Genomic DNA, 18,896 nt, shown 5'->3' with positions numbered 1-18,896 from the left:
AGAAGTCACAACATTCTGGAACTTGCCAGGACCTTAAAGAGGTCTAGTTCTGTGACCTTTACCGGAGAAGGAAATCTGAGCCTTGCAGAGGCGAAGGTATTGGTCTCAAATCACAGAGCTGGTGAAGAGCTGGACCAAGACTCGGTGCCCTGCTGTTGTCTAGAGAAACACCAGCTGGGGTGAGTATCGCTTCCAGGCTGGCACCAAAAATTCCAGCCTCCCGTCTGTACAGAGGTACTTGGTTTCTGTGCTGAGAGAGAAGTGCTTGTCTGAGCCCCTGGCCACCAGCCAGAGAGGCAGGGCCCTGGAAAGGGTTCAAGGGGACCGCAGGAACGGGAGGGAGCCTCCTGGCTGGGAGGAGTCTTGGCTTCCCACCGAGGAGTGCAGAGGAATCCTGCACAGGAAACTATTAAGAAACCCCTCCAAGAGAGTAAACAAGTCCAAGTGTATAGGTGCCGGCCGAGGATGAAATACTGACGTGAACACAAAGTGGGTTCAATGTCTTACTTTGTTACTTTCTTTTTTCTTCCTCCTTCCCTCCTCTTCTTCGCCCGTCCTTCCTCCCCTTCCTCCTCCCCTTGCCCCCTCCCCCCGCCCCGCCCAGCTTTCTTCTTCTTCCTCCTCTTCCTCTTTCCCACCCCCCAAAGTGATTTATCTCTTCAGGTGTTCAAGCCCTAGCTGTCTAGAGATGCCAGCATCTATCTGCTTTCCCTGGAGTGTCACACACAGACACGCGGTGTGTGACTGAGGTCTTTGCCAATCCTTCGCGATGCCCTCCGGTCACTCAGCAGTAAGTTTGCGCCATTCTGAGTTCAGACCCTGTCCGCATCTGGCTGTGTGTCCTCGAGGAAGCTACTTGCCGTCTCTGCGCCTCCCTTTCCAGAGCTGACCGCAGGGACAAAGCACAGACCGCAGGGAATCCTGAGGGTGATGTAGGAGATGCATCCAGTCACTCAAGTTCTTTGTCTCTTAGTGATCTTCCAAGTTGGCCTTCCTGTCCTCTCTGGTGTCAGTATCTATGCGCCTGATAAAAAAAGAAGAGCCATTTGTGCATTCATCAAGTATCGGCAGCATAAACCAGGCACTGTTGTAGGTCCCGAGGCTTCAGGAATGAACACAAAACACAAAATGCCCAACACAGAGACTCGAACGCAGCAGCCAGACTCAGGCTATGATTCAGCCACTAGGAGGCGCCCCCTCAATCCCATCAGGTAGGGGTACACTCTCCAGTTCCCCTCCTGAGATCCCAACTAGAGAGCAAGTGTTTGATTACTCTGTGTGTTTCAGAAGAACCCGTGGCTCTTAAAGAAAAAAAAGAAAAAATCAGATTCCCTAAGCCCAGCCCCATTCCTGTAACTCAGCATCTGTCAGAAGTGGAGTCTACTTAGTTAAGCACTTCTTTTTAATTCATGTTAGTTAACCTACAGCGTAGTCTTGGCTTCAGAGGCAGAACCACTGATTCACCACTTACATATAACACCCAGCGCTCAACCCAACAAGTGCCCTTCTTAATGCCCGTCACCCATTTAACCTACCCCCACCCACCCACCTCCCCTCCAGCAACCCTCAGTTTGTTCTCTGTGTTTAAATGAGTCTTTTACGGTTTGCCACCCTCTCTGTTTTTATCTTATTTTTTCCTTCCTTTCCCCTGTGTTCCTCTCTTGTGTTTCTCAAATTCTGCATATGCGTGAGATCATACGGTATTTGTCTTTCTCTGACTGACTGATTTCGCTTTGCATAATGCACTCTAGTTCCATCCACGTTGTTGCAGATGGCAAGATTTCATTCTTTTTGGTCGTCGAATAGTATTCCATCGTGTGTGTGTGTGTGTGTGTGTGTGTGTGTGTGTGTGTAGCACATCTTCATCCATTCGTCAGTCAATAGACATTTGGGCTCTTGCTGTATTTTGGCTATTGTTCTTAGTGCCGCTGTAAACATTGGAGTACATGTGCTCCTTGGTACCTTGTACGTATAAGGCATCATTAGAACACAGAAGGAGGAGGGGAGAGGGGATTTAAGAAAACCTTCAGGAATCTATTGAAGAATGGGGGCTGTGGCCAGTGGTAGGAGGGAGGCAAACGTAAGACCATCCATCAAGTCTTGGGTCAAATGTCCCCTGTCCTGTGATACCTTCCCCAATCCAGGTGACCACCATGCCCCCTATGGACCCTCTGTCTCTGTCCACCACTCTATCAGGGCTTGAAGATCCAACTGCAGTCTTCCTCTCCTTTCTGTCTCCTCCTCTGGGCCATGGCCTCCTCCAGAACAGGAACTGTCTGAGCCATTGGTCCCCATTTTGATGTATATCAGAAGCCTCACGCAATGTGTCAGAAGAATGCCCAGAAGGACATACAGTAGGGTTTCAGGGTGCAGACTTAAAGACACAAACTGAAAAGGGGAGATGGGACAGGATGGCCTGGGAAAGGAAGAAGATGAGCGAAGACTGGCCTGACTTTACCTTTACCTGCTCCCATCTCTCAAAGTGCCCCAGGGCTGAGACTCAGAAAGAAGCCCCAAGCAGAAGAACTCCTTAAAACCAAGAATTCTCTCCCAGCCACCTCCATTTGCAAAACAACTGCACTCCCTTCCAGAGGTCCCCGGGTGTGGCTGGGTGTGACCCTCCTTTTATCTTGTGTTCTAAACCTGAGGCCCTTCAAAGATCAAGAGTCTGCACCTTAGGGCACATCAGAGATCTGCCCAAGCCCTGTGGGAGGCCCCATAACGGTCCCAAGATGTCCACACCTTGATCCCCTCAATACCTGTGAATATGTCACCTTACCTGGCAAAGGGATTTTGCTGATGTGCTGAAGGTAAGAATTTTGAGACAGGGAGGTTACCTGGGTTACCAGGGTCACCCAATGTAATCACAAGGACTCTTTTAAAAGGAACACAGAGGTCTGAAGAAGACTGAGGTGATGTGGGACCACTGGCCAAGGAATGAAAACAGCGTCTAGAAGCAAAAAAAAAGACAGTTCCCCCGGAACCTCCCCACACTTTGACTTTAGCTCACTGATTCTGACTTTGGACTTCCAAGATCACCAAATGTAAGATCGTAAACGTGCATGGTCTCACGCCATCAGTTAAGTTTATGGTCATATGTTTGTGTCCATAGAAAATGAATACAAGTGCCCTGCTACATCTTTCGGGTGAACAGAATCCCACTGGTAGGAGAAGATCCCATTCCTATACAAGACAGGCATTCTGGGACTTCATTGTTATAAAAAAAAGAAGAAAAAATGACCCAAAGCTGGCCTGTGTGCATTGGCACCTAGTTTGTTTACTTCCTCATGGCAGGCTGAAACCCCTGAGTTCAAAAGCCCACTGGCCCCTAACACAAATTTTTACATTTCCAGTTCTTTCTAACAGCCAAACAAGCAGATTTTCAGCCCTGGGGACACTGGCTGCTTTGTGTTCTCGGGGAAAACCTCACCCAGCAACTGTTAGCCCTTGATAAGAGACCGCCCTGTAGTTACAAGTCCCCAGGCAGCTCCCGCCCTCCAGAGTTCTCTGACTCAGAGACTGCTGGCCTTGCTGCTGAGCAACATCCTCCAGATTTGTAAGCCCCATTGGCTGAGTGACATCCCCTAGATTTGTAAGCCCCATTGGCTGACATCCCCTAGATTTGTAAGCCCCATTGGCTGAGTGACATCCCCTAGATTTGTAAGCCCCATTGAGATACCCCTCTCCCTCAAGACTCCCCTGCCCTCCTCCCCCTCTGGATGGTGACCCCCTTGCCTACGCTGTGTGGACTCCCCTCCGGTGCTACCCTGTCCAAGTTCCACTCAGTAAATAATATTTTCCCTTGATCAGACCCAAACCCCTCTCACCCTTTATACCTAGAAGCCTCTCTTAGGAGAAATAACCCCTGTCCCCTGCCTGCCCACCCCCCCCCCTTAAACTACTGAACTGTTATAGAAATCAAAGTATAAACTCTAAGGTGTCAAATTCTCTCCTTACAAGACTGTGTGTATTTGCACAATTAACTCTCTATGAAGTTAAACACAGAGCAGTCTCATTTCTAGTTCTACAGCTTTTTCCCACTCAATATCTAAGAAGTTGGTTTATGAGACATAATGATACGTACTCAATCACTGCACCTATATGAATGATGGATAAAAAGCAAAAACAAACAAACAAAAACCTGGCATGTTAATGTGTCCCCCCCACTATTAATTTGTTCTTTCAGTTACTTTATTTTTTTCAGTTCCTTTTAACAGACATTAATTAAGCACATCATTTGTTTTTGCTTGCTACTGACCTCATCTTTTTAGCGTCTATTTCAAATAGTGTGTGGTGAGCTAAGCTCAACCCGCGATGGTAAATTTTTGTCAAACAGAACTGACAAGGCCAGGGGTTCATTTTCACCCTGGAAAGATCAGACTGATGATGCGCATACCCTGCCGTTGTGACGCTGACCACTTCCCACATAGATTGGGAACAGCCTCATCTGGAGAGGCAATAACGTCCTTTGCAGGATGGAGAGAAGGTGAAAACTCTGTACGGTTGCCGAAATGATAAGGATGAATGATTTATTTGGTTTGAAGCTAAGCCAGCCGTCAGTTAGGGACACAGAAAGTGGGTGTAATTAGGTCTGCTTCACGTCAAGTATCATGTGTATTTCCCATCTATAAACTGATAAATAATGTAGCGATTGGAAAGTGCAACTGTCAGTCAATGATTAGGCACAGAGTTCGCACTTTCCTGGAAGTCCTGCATATATTGCAAATGAACCAAGAATGTGGTTGGGCTGGTTGCAATTAAATACAGGTAGTATAGAGCCTAAGAGTGCATTTTTGTCTTCTTATTTGGGTGTATGTATTTACGTGTGTGTGTGTGTGCGCGTGTGTGCGTGTGTGTGTGTGTGTGTATGATAAAAATACAGCATAAAATTTGACATGTTAACCTTTTTTAAGTGTACAATTGGAGATCATTAATCACATTCAAAATATATACCCGTCGCCCCTGTCTATTTCCAAAACTTTGTCATTACCTTGGCAGGGACTTGGCACTTATTAAGCAATGGCTCTTCACTCCTTCTTCTCTCTCCAGCTCCTGAGAACCTCTACTTTACTTCTTGTTTCTATGAATTTGCCCATTCAAGATATTCCATGTAAGTGGAACCATACAGTATGTGTCATTTTGGGTCTGGTTTATTCCAATTAGCATAACGTTTTCCAAGTTTGTCCACGTGGTAGCACGGGTCAGAACTTCCCTCCTTTTCCTGGCTGAACAGTGTTTCACTGTGTGGTGAGACCACGTTTCTTTATCCAGTCATCTTCTGATGAACATTTGAGTTGCTTCTGCCTTTTGGTGATTGTAAGATTGGAGTTTAATACATAGATTGGCATGGCTAAACTATCCCCTGAACCTTAAAACTCTTCACGTTTCTTTTCCAAAGTTACCATAACCTCCTCCCCAGCAAGGTAAAAAAAATACTAATACTAAAAATAAATAGGACATTGTACATTGGGAAGTGGGAAAAACCAAATTTTAAAGGAGAAATTTTGGTAAAAATGAGAGAAATGGAAGCTCATTGAAAACTAGTTATTTTGGATCCTTGGAAAACAGGAGCCTTCTCTACCAAAACAGGTACATTTCCAAACTATTTTATTTTTTAAATTCCCTTGAATCTGCATCTGTCATGTATAGAGAACAAAGAAACAAAGAGACCATTTTCTTCTTCATTATTTGAATATTTCAGGAAAATAAAAAGAGCTTTATGATCGGGGTAACTGTCTCAAAGATTGTGTTTGTTTGTCTATGGCTTGGATTTATCTGCACGTTTATGTTGAGAGGCACAGACAAACTCGCTGACTTTGGATGTGTCGGTTTTGAGGTTCATGATGAAAGGTAATGCTGAAGCTCTATTCTATTACCAACAGTGGGTTCTTATTCACAGACCCTTTGGATGGGTCCACAAAGGGTGTATGAAAACAACATTGGGGGCGCCTGGGTGACTCCGTTGGTTAAGCCTCTGACTCTTTTCCACTCAGGTCATAATCTCGCAGTTTTTGAGTTCTAGCCCCGTGTCAGGCTCTGTGCTGACATGTGGGCCCTGCTTGGGATTCTGTCTTCCCCTCTCTCTCTGCCCGGCCCCCACTTGTGGGCGCGCACGCGTGTTTCTTCTCTCTCTCTCTCTCAAAATAAATAAACTCGAGGGAAAAAAAGGAGCAATGAATGTACATGTACTGAATGCTTACTCGGTCCCTGGATGGGATCACAGCTTCTAAGATGCACAATAATTCAGGAAACAAAATCTTATTCCCGTTTGATACGTGAGCAAACTGACCCTCCGAGACGGTTAATCAAATTTGCCCAGAGTTAGCCACATTTTAAGTGATTATGTCAAGATTTAGAAACCCAGTGTTCTTACTGGGAGGAAGATAAGCAGATAAGCAGATAAATAGAGGGGGAAAAAATGTAAATCACAGCTGAATTGGATACTTGAAGTGCAAATCAGAACTAGGTACAGTCTTTAATTGTGTGGAAAATGTAAATTGCTACTAAAGATAGAACTTCCAAATTAAGGCAAGTGGAAATGGAGTTTGCCATGCATTCTTTTTTAAATTCTGTATAAAGCTTTTTACATGCAGAGTTCAAGGTCCCAGCAGCATCCTCTCGCGCTGGACAGATGATCTAAGAGGTCTTGTAGGTGTGCCAGGGTTCTGACCTACATAAGACAAAGTTTTCCACGTTGATCCCAGTCCACAGTTTGCTCTAAGCATATTTTTTTTTTTTCTCAGATGGTTTGGCTGGGCTTTATCAAAATACAGAGAAAGAAGCTCAGTGTGCATGCCGGCACCCTACTTCTGGAACAAATGATTCATGCACAATCACTTCATCACCATCACCCACGATCAAAAGATTGAACTGAAAATAGTCAAATGCCTTAGGTCAAAATAGCTGAAATTATATAGCAGGCCCAAGAACTTACAGTAATGATAGCTTACATTAGTATAATGGACTCTAAGGTTCATGAAAGCTTACACCTATATTAATCTCCCTTTTAAGTATGACCAAAGATCCATTAGGTGGGTGTTCTGTCCATTTCATTGTCAAGGAGCAACCAAGTATGGTAATGGGCCTCCAAAGAGGACCCACCCCCGAGGACCATACCCCTTATTATTTAGCTCCTTTTGTAGTCCTTGCCCATACCAAATCTGGGCTGGCCCTATCGAAACAATGGGATGTGGTAGTAGTTTGGAACGTAACCCTTGCGACTTGGGCTTTGGTCTTCTGGAGCACGCACTCTTTGGGACAGCCAGCTGCCGTGTAAGAAGTCCCACCCACGACCCTAAGTCTGCCACCCTGCAAGGGAGCCCAAGCTGGCCACACGGAGCGAGAATGGTGCCTCGGCAGCCCCAGGGGATGTGGTTATCCCAACTGAGACATCGAACGTGCAGCGAAAGAAATCCCTTGGACATCCAACCCAGTCCAGCCTTCAGACAATGTCAGTCCTAGCCACCACCTGACCACAGGTGAGCGTCCAAGCGGGACCTGCACAGCTGTTCCCAGACCACCCACAGAGCTAGGGGAGAGAACAGATGGTGGCATTAAACCACTACATTTTGGGGTGGTTTCTTACATGGCCACGGGGAACTGGAACACTTGGTCTGTTTAGCTTTGATTGCTTGTCCCACTGCACCAGAAACATGACTACGTGAGGTGGGTAACTTCCATGGACCACTATCAACTAGATATCCGTGTTACGCAAATGACTGTGGGAGGCGCTATGGTCCGCCTGGGGAGCAAACTGTGTAGGTGGGGAGTTCGATGGGTGATTGGACACCAAGTATACAGTGTGGAAGGCACCAGGAAGTCGTTCTGAGTTCTCGTCTGGTTTCTGCTATTAACTACGTGAGCGTGACCAGCGACTACCTCTCCACACCCTCACCTTCTTCGTCCATAAAACAGGAAGATTGGCTCAAATGACCTCTAAGATCCCTTCGAACTGTATCGACAGATATCAACCGTTGTTTTTTTCTTTTTTTAACTCCAGTTTTGGTTAAGTTATCAAAAAGATGTAATTTAATTTTAATATATATGCACAGATGCAAACACATTCGTGAGCTGGAAAAATCTGGAACCATGCGAACCAAAAATGTTGGCAATGGTCATCCCGGAATAGTCTCACTTGAAGGATCTGGTTGTCATACAACAGACACGTATCCCTTGGGTGACAAAAAAAAGCCCTGCATTGTGTTTGTTTTCGAGAGAGATTATAAAAAAGTGAGCGTGAGCCAAGATGAATGGCAAGAACATAGACTTGTCTTTGCCTTAGTTATCCACACGTAACAGATGACTACAAACTCAGCAGCTTAAACCAACCTACATGTAGCGCCTCGGTTTCCATGGGGCAGAGTTTGAACAAGCCCTGACGTCGCTTCGGTCTCACAGGCAACGCTCAATGCTTCAGCCAGGCTGCTTTGTCATGTGGAGCTTGGGGCCCTCCTCCAAGCTCACAGTCTGTTGGAAAACCCAGTTCTTTACAGAGGTGGAGCTGCGGGCTTTGTTTTCTTGCTGGATGTTGGCTGGCAGGGGTGGAGGGCATGGGCGGTGGGGTGGAGCCCTCTCGGGATTACTGGCCACCACCGTCCATTGCTACGCTGCCCCCTCCTAGGCCTCTCACAACAAGGTAGGTGACATTTCCAAAGCCAGTGGGAGACTCTCTCGCCAGTCCACTGAGTTAGTTATACCATATATAGTCCAATGTCATCATCTTTGCCATCTAAAGTAACCCAATTAAGGGGCGCCTGGGTGGCTCAGTCGGTTAAGCGGCCGACTTCGGCTCAGGTCACGATCTCGCGGTCAGTGAATTCGAGCCCCGCGTCGGGCTCTGTGCTGACAGCTCAGAGCCTGGAGCCTGCTTCCGATTCTGTGTCTCCCTCTCTCTCTGACCCTCCCCCGTTCATGCTCTGTCTCTCTCTGTCCCAAAAATAAAATAAACGTTAAAAAAAATTAAAAAAAAAAAATAAAGTAACCCAATTAAGAGAGTAAATATCTCATCTTATCTCAAGTCCTACAAACTTTCAAAGGGAGAGGACTATACAGGATGTGTCCAGCAAGGGCTGGGAGCATTGGGGAGCCATTCGTGAATTCTGCCCTTCGTGAATATAGTCTTATTGCTGAGATTCGTCTTAAGTTCCTGATCTCTGTTTTTGCCTTCTGGGTTCTAGCTGTTTCCATAGGCAGATAAGTTGGAGAAGAAAGTCTATTTTGCATTGAAAGAGAATGCAGCCTGGAGGGTTAGGATTGTAGCCCTGAAGACGGACCATCCAGGGGACAAATCTGGCTCTACCATTTACCGGCCATGCGACATTCAACATTTCTGTGCCTTGGGTTCCCCATCAATAAAAGGTTAATAGTAGTACCCATCTCATAGGCTGATGTGAAGATTAAATGAGATAATACCTACCTAGCTTTTGAGTAAACACTCAGCTATTCTCGCGTTAACCTCTACAGCGGATGATACCGATCATGAGAGTTGAGTTGCTTTTTTAATATCAGAAGAGTGCTTACAGAATTATGATCTCTTTTATTTGCACCTCGCCCGCTAACCAGGTAATACTCCAAGAATCTCTGTAAAGCAGGCATCGCTTATCCTGTTTTACAGACAGGTACCACACATGAAGAGAAGTTAAGGAAATCGCCCAGCATCACACACACACACACAGCTATGGAAAAGGCTGAGCCACACCCGTAAGTTCAGGTCTTCAGCATCCAAGGCTGGCGTTCTTTCCAGTGTTACCGACATGAGAAAGTGGGATGAGACTTGTTCTTCCTGACACCCGGTAGTAGAGTTCACATCCACGGGAAGAATCTAGGGAGTAGAGGTTTAGGTACAGGAAGCGTGCATTTTAAGAGCCGGGTTGGAGATGTCCTGGGTTGCCTCGGAGCACACTAGATTCTCCGTTAGTGCAACACAAGTACGGCATAGTGGAAAGAGCCTGGGCACTACAGTGAGCCATTCAGTGAGTACCTATCTGTAACTCCTGTGTCGAGCATGGGTCTTATTTGCTGGGGATATGATGGTCAGCAAAAAGCACGGAGCTTGGATTATTTGCCCAGAGGTTTGTAAGGATTAAATGAGATGGTATCTTGTGAAATGGTGTTCCGGGGAGGCAAGTCAGACCCCAAATCTGGGACGTGGTGGAGGGGGTTTTCCCATCCAACTGACTCCTGGACTCGAGTTGCAATTCAATCCCCAAACAAGTCCTTCCTATCTACCCTGCGCCAGGCACTGTGCTTGGCACGAGGGTGTCACAGTCAAGAGGAAGAGACATTCATGCACCAGCTCCCAATGAAATATTTGACAAACGAGAGAAATGCGATGCCCTACAAGTAAGACGGAGTGATGCCTTCATATTTGTGAGAACAAGGAGGTTTTCAGGAAGGTGCTGTTTAAGTTTGATATTGATGCATTAACACTCTTTTCATAGTCGGAGAAGCCAAAAAAAAATAAGAGACTATCACTTGGTAACAGTTATATCTACTATTAAATTCAGCATTTTTATGTATCAGCCAAGAAAATGGACTCATTCCCTCTTGTCTGTTGTTTAATTGGAAGAACTATAATAAGCCTGTGGGTTGGTCATATTATGCGCACGAAGTACGGAGAGAGAATAAAACATTTCTGCAAATTGACTGTCTTAGGTCGGGCGCCGTAGAAGCAAAGCCTTAGGATGGGGATTCCTGTATCCTTGGGCGAGTCACCTGTTGAGAAGAGGATTATGGAAGAAATGGGTAAGGCAATGAAGGGCACAGGACAAGGGAGGGAAAGAAGCTTCAGCAAAAGTGTGGTCTCAGGGGCACCCGGGTGGCTCAGTTGGTTGAGTGTCCGACTTCGGCTCAGGTCATGATCTCACGGTTCATGAGTTCGAGCCCCGCATCTGGCTCACTGCTGTCGGCACAGAGCCTGCTTCGGATCCTCTGTCCCCCCTCTCTCTGCCCTCCTCTGCTTGCGCTCTCCCAATAAATAAATATTTACAAAAACAAATATTTACAAAGTGTAGAGTCAGGAGAAGCCTGGCCTGGGCCTGATACCACAAGGAGTTCTGGAACTTGCGTCGTACCACACAGGTTGTCCTGCCCCGAAGGTAGGAGGCTGGGCTGCCATCCCCCAACCCCACCCCCTCCCCACATCCATCAGTCGTTAGTCATAAGCAACCACCCAGAAAGCAGGGAAGCTGGCTGAGCTCAACTCCCCAGGCACCTCCAGGTAAGGCAGCTCCTTCAACGCAGGGGAAGCCTCCAGAAAGTGGTACAGGGTGAGCCCTGAGCAGCCAATCCTTTTGGTAGGTGGAGGTGGGGATACTTCCCCCCCCTAGTGGGATCTGAATGGGGTACGAGCAGCAGTGGAAACAGTCCCACAGCCAGAAGTGGACAGGGAGACAGCGGCAGCGGGTGTCTGCGGACTGGCTCAAAACCCGATTTGGTGTCTCTCCTAAAATCCTAAATGCTTTTCACCACTGAGCCACATCCCCACAGAGTTTATAGTTTTTACCTACGTTAGCCCATTGGATACTCCCCCCCCCCACCCCAAAACAGAATCAAGGAAATATCAGCCCACTTATATCGAGAAGAAAGTTGAGGTTCTGTGAATTTGAACCCAAGGCCACATCACATGTCCAATACTCGGCGAGGTCAGGACACCCACGGGCACAGTGCTCCTGGCTCTAAATGCTTTTTCTCTCGGGTGACCTAACGGGGACTTGGAGAAAAAGGAGTGAAGATCTCGATATGAGCACGAACGGAAGGACCGAGGCCATTTCCTACATCTAAATATTTCAGCCAAGCAACTCAAAGTTCCGGTGAGCGTTTGTACCTGTGGTTCTCACTCCTTGTTTGCCATTTGGAGAGCTCTGCTGGGGTTGCTCTGTGTTAGCGGGAAGGAGCCTGCTTTAGCATGGGCCCCTTGTATCAACTCCCCAGCCACTCTTTTTTATTTTTTTAAATTTTATTTATTTTGAGAGAGAGAGAGCACCAGAGCAAGGGAGCTGGGGTGCGGCAGAGAGAGACGGGGAGCCTGATGCGCGAACTGACGAACCATGGGATCCTGACCTGAGCCGAAATCGAGAGTCAGACGCTTAACCGACAGAGCCACCCAGGGGCCCCAGCCAGCCACTCTTTTGTTTGAGGACCTCCCGGTATCACCCTATCAGTGCATCGTCACATCCTGAGGGCCCGTGATTTCTCTTACATGCTCTGCTCTGCGTAATAGACGGATGTTTGTGCCTTACTTCTTCCTCCCTTCGCCCAAGATTTCACGGGCCACAAAGTAGTACAGCGAGGTCATCGGAGACTAAGTTCCAGATGTAACAATCAGTTTCAGGCTCTGACATCCTGGGCAAGCCCTTCAAGGTCTGAATTTGAGTTTTCCTCCTCTGTAAAAATAGCACAATGGTATTTCCTACTTCTTGGAACTGTTCTGTGGATTAGAAGCAACACATTTAAAATACCAAGCACGGGGACGCCTGAGTGGCTCAGTCGGTTGAGCGTCCGACTTCGGCTCAGGTCACGATCTCACGGTTCGTGAGTTTGAGCCCCAAACCAGAGCGTCGGGCTCTGGGCTGACAGCTTGGAGCCTGGAGCCTGCTTCGGATTCTGTGTCTCCCTCTCTCTCTGCCCCTCTGCTGCTTGCACTCTGTCTCTTGCATTGTCTCAAAAAGAAACATTTTTAAAAAATTTTAAAAATAAAGAAAATACCAAGCACAGAGTGGGTGTGCAATAAATGAGAGTTATTTTTCTGGGACAGATACACCCGTGCAGGAGACTGAGCTACACGGGTGGCTGCAGAGAAAGCTTCTGCCGCTCGGAAAGCAGATGTCGAGGCCATAAGTGCGTGATGCATAGTGAGCTGTCAATGTGTTTAAAGTCTGTTGCTCACCTCCCCTTCCTCTTTTCCCCTCCCCATCACTGCTGCCTGGATTCCTCAAGCTGCCCTGGTCCAAAATGCCTTGCTTTGGTTACATCCGTTGCCTTCCATGCTCCGGCTCCGTAACAATCCTTCACAGAAGCTTTTCCTCGCAAAGACCAGGGTCCTGTGGCCCAGGAGTTAAGTGATTATGCCCTTTGGGGATGCTCCTTTTTCTCTTCCTCCTCCCCAGTAGTGGCATTTGGAGACACGCCTCTGCCATCTGTCTCTCGCCTTCTGTTGAGGACCGTCAACGCCACGTTTCCCATCTCCGGGACCACGATACCCCCAGGGAGAGCGAACGAGGGCAGGTCCGGTTCTTACACCTGTTTCCTTCTCTCCATAACAGGGCCTGCTGACTCCTCCCAGGGATGTTCCCGAATGATAGCAAAAAGGGCGGAACATACTGCACTGGCCAGTCCCCACACAGCTAGGTGTCCTTCTCCTTCCTTCCTAGCCCCTCCATGCTTTTTATTTAAACCCACAACAGTTAATGACAATTAGTTCCTGTTGCACTGTCTGTTACGCTCCTGAGGCTTAATCCCATGCGAGGCACACAGTAGGTCTCAAAAGAAAAATCGAATTTTAGCGAACACCAGAATTCTTGGTGGTGATCTCGGATCCCACGCCTCTATAGGGCAGTCACCCGCGGCTATGGACTCTGCGACATCTCCCTTTAGGTGAGTACTAGTCTCCCAGGATTCAAAGGGCAAGCCACCCTGTATTCAGAGGCACATGATCATTTTTGCTAGATTAGCGCATTTTTAGGCTGTGAGCTGGTAGCTAAATACTGTCCACGGGATTCTGGCGCTATCTGATTCCTGGAGGAAGGGAGGGGGCAGGGGCTGTCCTGACTCAAGTGCAGCGAATTTTCCAAATACAATAGCTGGGGCCCTGCTCAGCTGTTCCCAGCTGCCTCTGGACGGCCCCACCTAGAGGCTTCCCGGGATCAGGGGCTCATCTGGCTCCTGGACCATTGCATTTGTGCCCCTAGGAAGGCGGGCCCAGGTCCAGGGTGGGGCCTCCTCTGATTCTAGGAATGCTCAGGTGAGATGGAAGGGCCCAGGCTACTGGAGTGATGGTTCCTTCCTCCTTGTACTTTCCAAACAACTGGCTGGGGTTCTGCCATAAATGGCAGCAAACCACCAGGACCCCTGGCCCCTTGCCCATGGTAGACCTCCATGCTCAGTCAAGACCCCGCACCCAAATCAACAACTACTGAATTTGTACCCACATATCCACCCCCTACCAGGAACTGTGCTGGCCTGAGCCCCTAGATCATGTCACCAACACTCAGTCCCTCCCTTCTACCCATCACCTCTGGCCCCAACACTGCATGGCTTCAAGCATACCATCCCCATTAGGGTACAGGCTTCCATAGCTATTTTGCAAGAAAAAAACAAAACAAAACAAAACTCACACTGGAGTCTCCACATCAAATTCCTGGGCAATCTTGAAAACTCACGACGTCTCTGGATGTCTCTACTCTTTAGTTCTTTATTTAAAATAAAATTTAAAAAAAAGTCTTTATGTCTGAGAGAGAGAGAGAGAGAGAGAGAGAGTGTAAGTCGGGGAGGGGCAGAGAGGGAGACACAGAATCTGAAGCAGACTCCAGGCCACCCGCACAGAGCCTGATGTGGGGCTCGAACTCAGGAACCGCAAGATCATGGCCTAAGCTGAAGTCGGATGCTCAACCGACTGAGCCACCCAGGTGCCTGTGTACTCTTGTTTTTAATCGGTGTGAAAACAGCAAGATCCAGCAATGTGTTACAGAAGGAAGCCCTCTCTCCTTGCAAAGTACCCTGTCAAAGTGAAGTCGGCTATGAATATTTTGGCTACCCCCTCTGGGAGTCGGTTGTTTAATGGCAATCTTAATGGGTTCTGAAGAGGAAGGCGGTCTCTCCACTGTCCCTGCAGGGCCAGGGGTGGGGCAAGGGCCACACTAAGGTCGGGCCAGGCTGCAGCTGCCACAGCTAATAAGGTGACTCACTTCCCTGATAACGCGGCTGAGAAAAGTGCAGGCTACCTCTTGTCCCTTTCCTTTGGCTCAGGCACACCTCTTGAGGCGGAAGACGTTTGGCACCAGGGAAGGAATGTGTCAGGTCAAGTCAGGAAGAGCGGTCTCTGAGTCTGGGCCTTTCCTTTGCAGTTCAGAAAGACTAGAGTAGGAAAAAACCAAAACACCAGAAATCTGTGCTTTGGCTCTCAGTGGACTCCAAGCCTTGGCTTGGAGTCAAAGTGACCTTGGCAAGTTCCTTATCTTCCCTGGGCCTATTTCTTCCGCCTTGAACTCCTCGCCATAATAATTCCTACTTCCTGGGGCTGTTTGGGGGAGAACTTTCAAGGAGCGCTGATATAGAACGTCCATTTCACTCTGCTGCCTTAAATATAAACTTTGTCAGGAAACGGGTGTATTTTGCTTCTTTGTAGTTTTTGTTTTTACATAATGATTATGTTTTCTTTTCCTAGTAAGAAAAAACAACCCACGTATTTTAATCCTGTAAAAGGCTGACCGAATAAAGAGCGCATGAGAAAACCGGGAGGGGGGGGTGGAGCTTGTGTGATCACATCCAACAGGCCAGCTGTTCAGAAGCAGAAGTGAAAGTGAAATCAGGCCTCTCTCCTGCAGGGACAGGTACGAGGACTTCTTCCTTACACATCGCCACCGCATCGGGCGTTTCTTTTTGCAGTCGGGACCCTCGGGGTTTAAATCTCCCTTCCGTTTAAGGATTACACACTCAGAGTTGAGTTTTAAAACACACACGTATTTCTGTCTCTGTGCGTACAGAATAGGCATCTATAAATGGATATTGATCATTCAGGAAATAGATGAAGCTTTCAACCTAAGCAAACGTCTACACCATTCGGCGGCTTTTTCACAGCACCTACAAGATGGGAACACGCACACTTTGCAACTTCTCTTTTCTGAGTTTCCGGAGACCCCTTGGCACGTGGGGCCAAGCACACAGCCCCAAGACCATGCTGAAGGCCAACGGTTTAATCCCCTTTATTGTGTCGTTTTGCCCATTGCTGAGCTCAGAAGCGGATGCAAGCACTCTTTGAGACAGAGATGTGTAACGGGGAGCCTCTTGCGGGTATTAACGACTCCTCCAGTCTTAATATTGCTTTGTCCACGCGGAGTCTACGGGGGTTAAAAAAAAAAAGATCCACACTCCGGAACCTGCTGTCAAGAATGGGTGAACCTGAAACCTCCAGAAAATAACAGGGGATATCTCAGTGAAGACAGATCTCACAGTGCAAGTAAAAAATAAATCTGATGGCCACAGCGAGACATTAAAAATTAAAAAGAACAATGAAGAAAAGAGAGGGCAAGAGAGAAGCATAATTGCCATGAAAAACATTTCTTTTTAAAGTAACAAAGGAATATATAGATCTTGCAACGAATATAACACAGACAGCTATTTTGAGTCGGGGCAAGTTAATCATATTCAAAAAAGACAGGGTCTCCAGATTTCTGTGGTTTTTTTTTGTTTTTTTTGTTTTTTTTGTTTTTTGCAGTGAAATAGTTTAGTTCCTTCATATAGAGACATATTACACAATGTTAACAACCATGAAAAACAATACAAAATGCCCTCAATTTACCAAGTAGAAAAATATAACTAGTATATATGGCAATTGTGAATCTAATACTGTACAGAAGTAATTTATGGACTTTACAAATAAATTATAGCTTAAATGCCCTTTTAAAATTCTCCTTTTTCTCTCTCTCCCCCAGATGTACACCGGAACTTACAACGGGAAAGGTTCCGAGCCTCACTTTATTGCTAATCAGTGCCAGTCAAATGTCCGGCCGACAAGCTCGAAGAATTTCTTATTTGGCTCGTGAAAGTATTCGTGCAGTTTACTGAGGAGTCTGGGGTCCACTCGGGGGTGCGCCCGGCCTTTGGACTCGTGCAAGCAGCGGTCCCGGCCGCTGTCCCGCAGGCAGTAAAAGCCCTTGGTTTTGTTAAAGTAGAAGTTCGAGGCGTTGATCTGCGGCGACAGCTTCAGGAACCGCTCGACCTTCTGGATCTCGGGGAAGGGGTCCCTGATGAGGCGGTCGCCGTCGACGATGTGGATGCGGCGCAGCGGGAAGAAGCGCAGCCAGTTGTGCAGGTGCACGTGGTAGAGACTGCGGTTGAGCGCCTTGTAGCCCACGTTGAGCCGGCCGTCGCGCACCAGGAACTCCTCGATGGACGGGTAGGGCTTGCGCTTCTGCACGTGGTTGTAGAACACTTGGGTGTAGTCGGACAGCACGCGCTCGGACGGGTCGCGCAGGATGAGCAGCAGCCGGATGCCCGGGTTCATGCTGTGGACGCGCTCAGGCACTTTGGGCGACGTGAAGTACGCGGGGGTCTTCTCCACCGTGAGCTGCTGCGGGGACGAGAAGGGCATCTGGCCCCGGTACCAGCCCAGGCCTTGGCTGTAGTGCTCCTCCCAGTCGAAGAAGTGGACCTCGTTCTCGGCGGCCGCCACGTCGGGGTGCAGGCTGAGCATCTCCAGCAGCGCGCGCGTGCCGCCCTTGCGCACGCCGATGATGATGGTCTGCGGCAGCTGCTGCGCCGAGCCGTTGGGGGGCGCGCCGTCCCGGCCGTCGCCCTGGACGGTGGCCGCTCTGCGCGACAGCTCCGGCTGGCCCGGCTCGGCCCCGGGCGCGGCGGCGGCGGCGGCGGCGGCGGCGGGGCGGGAAGGCACGGGCTGCAGCTGGGCCACCAGGAGCACGGCGCCCAGGAGCAGCGCCGCTGTGCTGGACACCATGGTGGCTTCACTGGGCCGGGCGCCGCTGGGTCATGAAGCGCTGCCGCGGGGAGAGCCTCCCGATCAGGGGCACATGGGTGTCGCGGGCCGCCAGTTACTAGGAAACAAAGGGGGGAGATGTTAACCCCAAACGCACGCAGGCCTTCGTGGAGCTGCCAATGCCGTGTGATCCCGGGCAAGGCGGTCACCTCCCTACCTCCCTGGGGCTCCCCCCCGTTTCTTTACCCCGTAAGGCAGGGCCGGTGGCAAACACTTCCTGTCTGAGGGGCCGGATGGGAAAGGTTTTCGGCTTTGCGGGACACAGGCTGGACGACGGCCCCAGGTATGCCCGTTTGGCTCCAGAGGCCACAGACCATTTGCAGAGGAATGGGTGTGGCTGTGCTCCAATGAAACTTGATTCAGGATGCTGGAATCTGAATGTCGTTATCATTTTCATGCATCACTTTTGAGTTTCTCAACAACTGTTTTCCACAATCTGTATCCTCAGCTCTCTGCACAGACACGGGGACAGATCTGGCCCTGCGGTCAGAGCTTGCCCAGCCTCTGCTGTAAAGGGAAGGGCCGGAAAGGTCTTTTGGACCTCAGCAAACATCAGTGAAATACCTCCTACCTGCCAGCCCCAGGCAGTGGAGCTGGTGACATAAAAAGCAGACGCTGTTCCTGACCCTTGCCACCCCCCAGGGGCTCCTGATCTAATAGGGCAGGTGAACCTGTATGGAAGACTGAATGATTAGATCTATTTTTTTTTAAGGTTTATTTTTGAGAAAGAGAGAGAGAGAGAGGGCAGGGCAAGGGCAGAACGAGAGAGGGAGAGAATCCCAACCAGGCTCTGTGCGGACAGCCGTAGGCCTGGTACAGAGCTCGAACTCCCAAACTCCAATATCACGACCTGAGCCGGACGCTCAACCGACTGAGCCACCCGGGTGCCCCGACTAGTCCCGATTCTTTTACGCCTCCTCTCTCTGCATCCAGCTCTTGCTACGGCCTCACCATGTGGTGGGGTGTGCTCCCCGACGATTTGATTTGGGTCTGGCCAGCGGCCCGTGAGCGGAAATGACAACGTGCCGGTGGCCAGCCTAGGCCTTGAGAAGCTTTGCGTGTTGGCACTTGCCCTCTTGCTACTTCGGCCATGACCACGAGAAGAATGCCCGCCGGCCAGCCGCTGGGCCCCAGAGGATGATGGGAGACACGTGTAGCAGAGCCCCCACACCAGTCCACCGTGCAC

At 48.9% G+C, this 18,896-nt stretch overlaps 1 protein-coding gene across 5 annotated transcripts; it reads right to left on the bottom strand.

The window, feature by feature from the left end:
• Positions 1 to 671: 671 nt before the first annotated feature.
• Positions 672 to 17,678, bottom strand: HS3ST1 (heparan sulfate-glucosamine 3-sulfotransferase 1). 5 transcript variants are annotated; one of them, XR_006217082.1, is made up of 4 exons: positions 16,668 to 17,678; positions 14,334 to 14,446; positions 12,200 to 12,383; positions 10,499 to 10,713 (listed from the first exon to the last, which is right to left on the bottom strand). XR_006217082.1 is itself a non-coding variant. In XM_042984927.1 (2 exons), exon 1 carries the CDS (start codon positions 17,669 to 17,671, stop codon positions 16,703 to 16,705), a length of 969 nt encoding a protein of 322 aa, XP_042840861.1. In that variant the 5' UTR covers positions 17,672 to 17,678; the 3' UTR covers positions 672 to 1,024; positions 16,668 to 16,702. The 5 variants fall into 5 exon arrangements, 3 of the variants coding, with proteins under 3 accessions (XP_042840861.1, XP_042840858.1, XP_042840860.1); XR_006217083.1 differs by lacking the exon at positions 14,334 to 14,446; XM_042984927.1 differs by lacking the exons at positions 10,499 to 10,713; positions 12,200 to 12,383; positions 14,334 to 14,446 and adding an exon at positions 672 to 1,024.
• Between the last annotated feature and the right edge of the window lie 1,218 nt (positions 17,679 to 18,896).

Source organism: Panthera tigris, chromosome B1 (genome assembly GCF_018350195.1).
Source record: "Panthera tigris isolate Pti1 chromosome B1, P.tigris_Pti1_mat1.1, whole genome shotgun sequence".
NCBI lineage: Eukaryota > Metazoa > Chordata > Mammalia > Carnivora > Felidae > Panthera > Panthera tigris.
Note: the sequence above shows the minus strand (reverse complement) of the source record. Positions and strands in the feature narration are given on the sequence as shown.